Source organism: Oncorhynchus tshawytscha, linkage group LG09 (assembly GCF_018296145.1).
Source record: "Oncorhynchus tshawytscha isolate Ot180627B linkage group LG09, Otsh_v2.0, whole genome shotgun sequence".
Lineage (NCBI taxonomy): Eukaryota > Metazoa > Chordata > Actinopteri > Salmoniformes > Salmonidae > Oncorhynchus > Oncorhynchus tshawytscha.
In genome coordinates this window covers 29,076,166-29,086,507 of record NC_056437.1, presented here as the reverse complement: position 1 = coordinate 29,086,507, position 10,342 = coordinate 29,076,166, and the positions used below count along the sequence as shown (strand labels likewise).

The 10,342-nt window shown below is 44.2% G+C and overlaps 1 protein-coding gene across 4 annotated transcripts in view; it reads left to right on the top strand.

Moving 5' to 3' along the window:
* The first annotated feature begins 7,748 nt into the window (after positions 1-7,748).
* Positions 7,749-10,342, top strand: part of si:dkeyp-118h9.7 (sacsin) — a 33,719-nt gene continuing 31,125 nt past the window's right edge. Inside the window, exons 1-4 of one of the 4 annotated variants that reach the window (XM_024431524.2) lie at positions 7,749-7,939; positions 8,154-8,193; positions 9,381-9,468; positions 9,633-9,744. In XM_024431524.2, coding sequence (XP_024287292.1) covers positions 8,174-8,193; positions 9,381-9,468; positions 9,633-9,744 — 220 coding nt within the window. In that variant the 5' untranslated portion in view covers positions 7,749-7,939; positions 8,154-8,173. Of the gene's footprint in view, positions 7,940-8,153; positions 8,194-9,380; positions 9,469-9,632; positions 9,745-10,342 lie in introns of those variants that run through there. The other 3 variants (XM_024431526.2, XM_024431525.2, XM_042326749.1) reach the window with 3 other exon arrangements.

Below are 10,342 nucleotides of genomic sequence, written 5' to 3'. Positions count from 1 at the left end.
CAGCCCGCTTGGTTTGACAAAGGCACCCAAAGGACAATTGACCATGAGAAACAAGATTCTCTGGTCTGATGAAACCAAGATTAAACTCTTTGGCCTGAATGCCAAGCGTCACATCTGGAGGAAACCTGGTGTAACAGTATAATTTTAGACCGTCCCCTCACCCATACCCGGGCGCAAACCAGGGACCCTCTGCACACATCAACAACTGACACCCACGAAGCATCGTTACCCATCGCTCCACAAAAGCCACGGCCCTTGGAGAGCAAGGGGAACCACTACTTCAAGGTCTCAGAGCAAGTGACATCACCGATTGAAACGCTATTTAGCGCGCACCGCTAACTAAGCTAGCCGTTTCACACCCGTTACACTGGCACCATCCCTACGGTGAAGCATGGTGGCAGCATCATGCTGTGGGGATGTTTTTCAGTGACAGGGACTGGTAGACTAGTCAGAATGTGAAAGATGAACAAAGCAAAGTACAAACCTGCTGGACCTCAGACTGGGGCGAAGGTTCACCTTCCAACAGGACAACAATCCTAAGCAGACAGCCAAGACAACACAGGAGTGGCTTCGGGACAAGTCTCGGAATGCCCTTGAGTGGCCCAGCCAGAGCCTGGACTTGAACCCGATCGAACATCTCTGGAGAGACCTGAAAATAGCTGTGCAGCGACGCTCCCCATCCAACCTGACAGAGCTTGAGAGGATCTGCAGAGAAGAATGGGAGAAACTACCAAAACACAGGTGTGCTAAGCCTGTAGTGTCATACCCAAGAAGACTCAAGGTTGTAATCGCTGCCAAAGTTGCTTCAACAAAGTACAGAGTAAAGAGTCTGAATACTTATGCAAATTGTGATATTTCAGTTTTTGTATCAACCAATGTAATTTATATGGAAACGGCCGAAGCTGCTTACTATAGCTAGCTAATGCCCGGTGTACACTAGCAGAAGAGCCGCGCTTCCCATTTATTTCCAATGGAAGGAAAGCGGCGAGGGATCTTTGGGCGGTGTGAACGTGGTGTGGGAGGTGGTGAAAAATAAACTTTATCCAACTTTATGCAAATCACCAGCAGTGACTGCTGGACAATGACTAATCATATCGAGTGGTTCCCATGACGGATTTGACGTTATGCGACCCAACGCAAATACTAGGATGGAAGCAAATGTAAGTGATTATAACAAATGCAAAAAAGGTACAGTTGAGAATAATGTGTTAGTTAGTGTAGAGAAAAAACAAATATGCATATTTTTTAAATCATAAAGTTAATTTATGAAAATGGCGATTTAGCAAGCTAGCTGGTTGCTTTATGGGTGTTGTGACAGTATGAAATTGTCATTCTGGAAACAACCAGCAAACCAGGCTGTCATCTTGTGAACAGTGGATGTAAATAGTCTAGCTAGCTAAAGCATTTATTGCAAATTGCATGTGCAATTTTGTAAGCTTGCCATGTTGATATTTGCCATGCAATGCAGATATATGAAATGACGTAGTTAGCTAACTATTTTCTTGCTTATTGTGCAGTGGAGGATAAAAATACCTGTATGCTATGGATGTGTAGCTAGCGATGTAGCCGATCTGTGTTTGGACCCTAAAACGTTTGGTATACATATTAGTTTGGGCGGTGCACAATTGACCCAGCGTCGTCATTGTAAATAAGAATTTGTTCTTTAACTGACTTGCCTAGTTAAATAAAGGTTAATAAATATATATAGAATTCTGAGTGTGAGTCATTAGGGCCTGGTCCGGGGTGAGCAGTATGTCCTGCGCAGCCAAATAATTGTAGTAGTAATCTTCATCCAAATCGAGGTTATTGATCACTGTTGTCCAGAAGCTATTTTCGGTCATAGGAAACTATTGCAAAAATATTATGTAAAAAGCTCAAATAAAAAAAGTAGCCGATAAAACGTCCTCTATACATTCCAGCGCCATTCTCATTCACAAGCGGCTCCTGGCATTATGCCTAAAGCGGACATTGCCATTGGCAAATTTGAACACTGGAATATGAGATGTAATCTACACCTCAATTAGGATGCTAGACTCTGTACATTGACTCTGTACTGGTACCCCCTGTATATAGCCTTGCTACTGTTATTTTGCTGCTGCACTTTATTTAAATTATTTACTTTACGCTTATTTTTATTAAACGCTTTGTTGGTTAAGGGCTTGTAATTAAGCATTTCACTGTAATGTCTACACCTGCTGTATTCAGCATTTCACTGTAATGTCTACACCTGCTGTATTCGGTGCATGTGACAAATACAATTTGATTTGAAATCCTCATTATTTAGTTTCATGATTTTTCAATTTAAGTGGAATGATTTCTATATAGCCTACACTTCATGGCTATCGCCGGTTAATGCTTGAACTGATTGAATCTAGGCCTAAGAGTCCCACACTTTGTCATGTATATTTTATTTCAATTCAACATTAATATACAACCCCAGGGGCCACGTCCAGCACCAGAGCCGCCACCGCGGACAGATGCCCACCCAGACCCTCCCCAATAGGTTCAGGTTTTGCGGCCGGAGTCCGCACCTTGGGGGGTTCTATGTTTGGTCAGGGTGTGATCTGAGTGTGCATTCTATGTTGTGTGTCTAGTTTGTCTGTTTCTGTGTTTGGCCTGATATGGTTCTCAATCAGAGGCAGGTGTTAGTCATTGTCTCTGATTGGGGACCATATTTAGGTAGCCTGGGTTTCACTGTGTGTTTGTGGGTGATTGTTCCTGTCTTTGTGTTTTGCACCAGATAGGGCTGTTTTGAGTTCTCACGTTTATTGTTTTCGTTAGTTTATTCATGTATAGCGTCTTCATTAAAGAAACACGAATAACCACCACGCTGCGTTTTGGTCCTCCTCTCCTTCACCACAAGAGAACCGTTACAGAATCACCCACCACAACAGGACCAAGCGGCGTGGTAACGGGCAATGGCAAAAGCAGCAGCAGGAGAAGCAACAGATGCAGCAGCAACAGGAGCAGCAGCAGCAGCAGTGGGAGAGGCTGCACTACTTGGAAGAATGGACATGGGAGGACGAATTGGATGGTAAAGGACCCTGGGCTCAGCCAGGAGAATATCGCCGCCCTAAAGAAGAACTGGAGGCGGCGAATGCGGAGAGGCGCTGGTATGAGGAGGCCGCGCGGCGTCGTGGATGGAAGCCTGAGAGTCAGCCCCAAAAATATCTTGGGGGGCTCACAGGGAGTATGGCTACGCCAGGTAGGAGACCTGAGCCAACTTCCTGTGGTTACCGGGGGGCGAGAGAGACCGGGCAGGCACCGTGTTATGCTGTGAAGCGCACATTCCAGCTCTGCGTATCGGCCGGGCTAGAGTGGGCATCGAGCCAAGTGCCATGAAGCCGGCTCTACGCATCTGGTCTCCAGTGCGTCTCCTTGGGCCGGCTTACATGGCACCAACCTTGCGCACGGTGTCCCCGGTTCGCCTGCATAGCCCAGTGCGGGCTATTCCACCTCGCCGCACTGGCAGGGCGACCGGGACCACTCAACCGGGTAAGGTTGGGCAGGCTCGGTGCTCAAGAGCTCCAGTGCGCCTGCACGGTCCGGTCTATCTGTCACCACCTCCACTCACCAGCCCTCCGGTGGCAGCCCCCCGTACCAGGCTGTCTCTCCGGTCCATCCTTACAGGGGCTCCCTCCTCTCCGGCGCTACCAGAGCCTTCCTCCTCTCCAGCGATGCCGGGGTCTCCCGCCTCTCCAGCGCCGCCTGAGCCACCCGTCTGCCCTGCGCCGCCTGAGCCACCCGTCTGCCCTGCGCCGCCAGTGCCGCCCGTCTGCCCTGCGCCGCCAGTGCCGCCCGTCTGCCAGGGGCCGCCAGTGCCGCCCGTCTGCCAGGGGCCGCCAGTGCCGCCAGTCAGCCAGGGGCCGCCAGTGCCGCCAGTCAGCCAGGGGCCGCCAGTGCCGCCAGTCAGCCAGGGGGCGCCAGAGCCCCTCTGTCCCGAGCTGCCGCCCCTCTGCCCAGAGGCGCCAGACCCCCTCTGCCCAGAGCAGCTGCCCCTCAGTCCAGTGGGGTCATGTAGTAGGGTCGCCGTAGTTAGGAGGCCAAGGAAGCGGACAAGGTGGCGGACTAAGACTATGGTGAAGTGGGGGCCACGTCCAGCACCAGAGCCGTCACCGCGGACAGATGCCCACCCAGACCCTCCCCAATTAGGTTCAGGTTTTGTGGCCGGAGTCCGCACCTTGGGGGGGGGGGTACTGTCACACCCTGACCATAGTTTGCTTTGTATGTTTCTATGTTTGTGGGCATTCTATGTTGTGTGTCTAGTTTGTCTGTTTCTGTGTTTGGCCTGATATGGTTCTCAATCAGAGGCAGGTGTTAGTCATTGTCTCTGATTGGGAACCATATTTAGGTAGCCTGGGTTTCACTGTGTGTTTGTTCCTGTCTTTGTGTTTTGCACCAGATAGGGCTGTTTTGAGTTCTCACGTTTATTGTTTTCGTTAGTTTATTCATGTATAGCGTCTTCATTAAAGAAACACGAATAACCACCACGCTGCGTTTTGGTCCTCCTCTCCTTCACCACAAGAGAACCGTTACACTTCATTTGTCTTAGCCAAACCCATGTTAGGTTACCTCTGACCAGAAAAGACACATCTACGTCTGCATCTGTCGTATCTCTGACTCTACATTTTAAAAATGACACTGTCTGAAATAAATTCCATAAAGTTATTTCTGTCCCAGCCTCTTCCCTGGGTGAAACAGTGACTCCCACCAGATCTAAGAGCCTGTATTGTACTGTATTACTAAGCAATGCTCCACATGCTCTTGTTTAAACTTGGGGTGGCATAGGTCATCGACACACTTATACCTCTACAGCTACATATGTAAGTACATTTTACATCAGGGTTCCCCAGCTGGTGGGCAGAATTTGGCACATGGGTGGTTTTATTTTCAGAAACACCAGGAAATCAGTTCCAATGGATTTTAATTTGGAAATATGTTCCAAGCATTCCCTTGCATAATAGAGAGACATACAGTGCATTCAAAAAGTTCAGACCACTTGACCTTTTCCACATTTTGTTACGTTACAGCCTTATTAGAAAATACATTATATTTTTCCCCTCAATCTACACCCATAATGACAGTGAAAACAGGTTTTTAGAATGGTTTCCAAATGTGTGTGTGTGTATTAAAAAAGGAAATATCACATTTACATAAGTATTCAGACCCTTTACTCAGTACCTTGGCAGCCTCTTCTTCTTCTGTGGGTTTTATGGCAGACTACACTGCTGCCACCAACTAGACGATTTGAGCCCCCCCAAAAGAAATGTTTAAAAAATAAATAAATACGTAATAGTAAAACTAACTTAATCCACCCTAATAAAAATAGTACATTGTCAAAACAAAGAACTCCTACTTCCTTCTTTTAGCTCTAGGACCTGAGAGGGTGGTACGGCTTGTGCCAATATTGCATGTAACTCCTTCGCTGAGAAATCTTTCAGCCCCAGGAGCCGCAATCACTATGATTTCTATATTCCTGGACTTTCTCTACAACTTGGCAGTGCCACTAATTACCATAGCTATAAATGCCACAAATTCCACTTTCTTACCTTTGAAATGTCAGGATCCTGCTGGTGAAAGGCAACCCCTGCCTCCTGCAGTGTAGGCCTATCCACTACCATAGACTCTTCTGGTGCACCATTCAAACCCTCAACCCTTTTCACAGCTGCATATGAAATGCTCTGTACAACCCTGACTTTGGCCACATCATTCTCTTTCACCCTTGTGGGGCATTCAGAAGACGTGGAGTCATGGTTCCCACCCGAATTGCAACATGTCACATATTCATCACTTTTATAACACATAATATGATCCTTTCCACAACTTGGACATCCTAGCTTATCACTTCTGCAAACACTTGCTACATTACCAAAAGCTTTACAATGATCACACTGTATTGGTCTTGGGATAAATGCTCTGACTATGTAGTTAATATACAGGTACCTTAACTGCACTTGAGTAGGGTGAGACTCCATATCAAGAAACAAAAGAACAGATAGACTCTTCTCTTGTTCACCATTCACCACACGATTCATCCGACGTGCTTCAATCACTCCAGGAATATCTTTTAATCTCTTCAAAATCGACTTCCCACCAGGTGCCAGATATAACCCCTTTGATGAGTGCCCTGTTCCGAAGAGCCACACACGACACTTCAAACTTATCAAATCCGTTAAGACATAATGCACGTTCCTTCTGATCTGCAGAAGCACAAGAAATCAAAACAAGCCTGCCTCTCGTGATCCTCACAGCCTTCACTTTACCCAGCACTCTCTCCACCATTTGGATAACTCATATGGTTTCTTCAAGATTGGTACTCTGCTCTACTCTACTAGATACAAAAGGTCATTCTCATCACTGTACACTACTTTGCTCCGGACAATACTCCAATTCTCCTTGATTCTACCGCCATTGTATTCAGAATCCACTTCATCATCCGCTTCCGCCATCTTTCGTTCTCCCCAATACCGCACTCAACAAGCTGTGTAGCGCCATAAGCAAAGAATTATGCTCATCCAGAAGCAGCGCTCCTAGTGGCTGTTTATTTTAATGCAATCTGTTTGACCTTATTTATACCAGCATGTCACCCCAATTTTGAAAGTGCAGTAACTGCAGTTGACTGTGGTATTTTGGACACAGTAATTGCAGAATAACTGCAGTGTACTGTAGTTGAACTGCAGTTATACTGCATGGTAACTGCAGTCACACTGCAAAATTACTGCAGAAAAAAAAACACATTTTGGATGCAGTATTTGCAGCATACTGCAGTTATACTGCACTCTAACTACAGTTTTAATACAGTGTACTGCAGTTATACTGCACTCTGACTGCAATCTTTTTTTGCAAAGGACCTGTGCAACAAGAGGTGAAAAAAGCTCTAGATCACGTTTACTCCACACACAGAGACGCATACAAAGCTCTCCCTCTACTAAATAAAATGTGGTGGCACACTGACACACCTATTGATGAAGATGAGGCCTTAAACTACTCATGGTTATGGCCGATGAGCTGGTCGTGGCAATAGCCTATTTCAAGATGATCTGCTTTGAAAAATAGTGCTGCTGTTAGCTACAAATTGGGAGTTGTTGATTTAAAAAATAAAATAATTGATTATTCTGTTTCCAGTAGTAGGCATTTGCTTTCCAATCTCTATGTTTTCCCCGCAATTGTATTTTGAAATCTGCAATAGGCAAACCGACAGCCGCAACCAACCATATAAATATAATCCATTGTTGGTAGTTCCCATTCGATTCGGGACTGGCATCCATTGGTAACGTACCATATGAGTTTAACAGTCAAATTGCCAGAGTAAAAGGTTACACACCTTTCTATAGATTATATATCTATGGCCACAATGTGAGGCTGTTTACATTTTAGAAGCAAGCCATTGGCTGCCTTCATCCCTAGGGATATGTAAGGGAGTTCTGATTGGTTACAAGTTCAGCAAGTTCATACATTTGCCTCAGTAGACAATGTTGAAATATATATATATTTTCTGACAAAATGCGCAAGAATTGAAGGTGGCAACTCATTTTACAGTATTCATAATAATATTTCATTGTCATATACAACAAAATCAGCTCCTCCCTTAACGTAGATTGATCAACTTCACTTTTTTCGGCGTCAGCCCACCACCTATCACTCATTCACCTTTGAATCACGTGCGAATAAAAATGTAAAGAGGAAGAAAATGATTATGAGTCACGCCCTAATGAAAGTTTTGTTTCATACATGACAAGGCATGAAACGAAACTATTTTGTTATTCCTATGCTGGCAGGGCAGACCAAGATAAAATAGGCGTTTCATTTCCCCGGAGGAGGAAATGTTGGTCAACTGAAGAGTCAGTAGAGGACATAAAACCATTAGTCTACTAAGAATATTTATTCTGATGACATAGGTGGCTTCAGATTACTCCATCATCACGAAGAAATGATTGAGGTAAATTGATCAATTTATGTATCTTAAATACAACAAAAGTCTTCTTATCATGATTATTATTATACGTTATTATTAAGACTAGGCTAGGCCTACTTGATCCTTGAGTAGTACATTTCTAAACTAGGGACATTTTTGTTTGCAGTCTGATTAGTACAGTTAAATTTGCTATCAAGACATATAACAATAATTATAACTAATTCATTGGTTCTTGTAGAATCCTACCAATGTGGAAGGATGAGTGAGAGGAAAACACGGTGAGGAGATCATTTTAATCAGTTGAACATTCTAACCAGTAGAACATTTTAACCAGTTGCTTGGAGCTGTATGTGTGTTCTCCTATAGCTGCACGATGTTTTACCTTGCTAACACTATACATGCTTGACCTGGTTAACACTATACATACTGTAGCTTTACCTTGTTAACACTATACATCGTGGGATTAACTGGAGATAATTTCCTGTTTCTATATAAAGCTATGAAATCTATAAAAATGGAACCAAATGTCAGTTTTATGTTTAGCAAATGTATAGAATTTAAACATAATTTCTTCCTTCGTTTAGTAGATAGAATTTATAGATTGAGAAGAATGTAGTTTAATTTCCAACCATACTGTGAAAACTAAACCACAGTTTCTAAACCCAAAGGCGCAACATTGCAAGACTTCCCGGAATGCTTGCGAAACAGACCAAACAGACCAGGCCAGCGTTTGAGAAGTGAACAATTCTTCCTTAGTTGTTAATTTTCTTGATATCTAAAGGCACAGCCTAGATTTGAGCCAATGTCTTAAAAGTTGAAGATGTTATTACTCCAACCTCGTGAAAGTGTCAAACTGACCCATTTTTATTTTAGTCAAAAAACAACTTTATATTGTAATGGAGCAGGTCTCGGACCATCGAGCCCGAGGTCCGGCGCGCTATCAACTGTGCCGCAAAAGCATGCTCGATTTCCGCGCTTATAAACCCAGGGTCGTTACACTACTCTCTCCTTTCAAAGAGCGCGTCCTCGCGCTAGCCTGCGACTCTACGTCTTACAAGAACGCGCTCACCGGCCAAGCACACACACTGTCGTGGATGCAAGGTCCGATCAATGTAATGAAACAGCAGAGAGCAGGTCTCGAACCTTCGAGCCCGAAGTCCGGCGCGCTATCGCCTGTGCCGCAAAAGCACGCTCGTGCGGCAGGGTCGATTACCGCGTTAATAACCCAGGGTCGTTACACTATTGAAGGAATGCCTTTGATTGCCTGCACATTTGCAGTTCTGCATGAGACGACGAACGTTAGACCCAAGACGTGTTTCTACGCATGAGCTTAGCTAGCCAACGTCGCCATGACATCGCCTACAAGTGTGATCAGGGATTTCTATTGGAGAAACAGTTTTAGCCTATCTTCATACTGTAATGTCTTTGATTAAACTATCCAACTTCTTCACTTCTTATGGTTTAGAAATTCATTTGCTGCAACAGTTCCCCCTTTCATTGATTACCTGAAGGACATCCTGCGGAGGTACCCTGATGGAGGACAGATATTAAAGGTGACTTTGATAATCAATCAATCATGTAGTCATCTGTTCATTCTGTACACTTACGGTAAATGCCATTAAAGCCACTAGATTTAAAGAAGTAGTGTGAAGATCTTGTATTGTATAAGTTTGCCATAGCCCAATGTACTATCCAACCCTATCTGTGCTGTGACCAGGAGCTTATCCAGAATGCTGATGATGCCGGGGCGTCGGTGGTGGTGTTCCTCCATGATGAGAGATGCTACGGCAGCCAGAGCCTCAAGACTGAAGGTTTGGGAAAGTACCAAGGTAGGGTTGTTTCATATTTGTGGAAGTTTGAAGAGGGTCATTACATATCTGCACCCATTTTGATTTGAACAAAACCTTTCATACATGTTTGCGCATGGTGGAAGTGGTCAGAAAGTGACCTTTTGGATCTGAATGCCAAAACAAAGTTGACCTGTTTTGCCTACCAAGAGACCTCCATGTGTTCATCACTGAAAAAGATTAAGGTTTGAGTTTGAAAGTTTACAGAGTTGTCAAACTATTCTACGATTTCTTGCAAAACAGTTTTACATTTTTAAAAATGTCATTTTTTTAAAGCCTTCATGTCAATAATCTACAAACACGTAACTAAGATTTTTCACATCTTCACAAATGTTGTAGCTTGGACTCTATTTAACATAATTTGAAAATGTTTGTGTTGTGCCTGTCTTCGGTTGAGACACAGCATACTAATGAATACAGGTTGGGTGTCATTTCAATCATAGAATTAATAGAAAATACCTATCCCTTCAGATCCCTGTAATTCAGCTGTTACACCATTTGACATTTAAATTGAATTAAAACTTTAACTTCCAATTACTATCAGAAAGATGGCAACCGGTCCACCCACTGTCGAATGTCA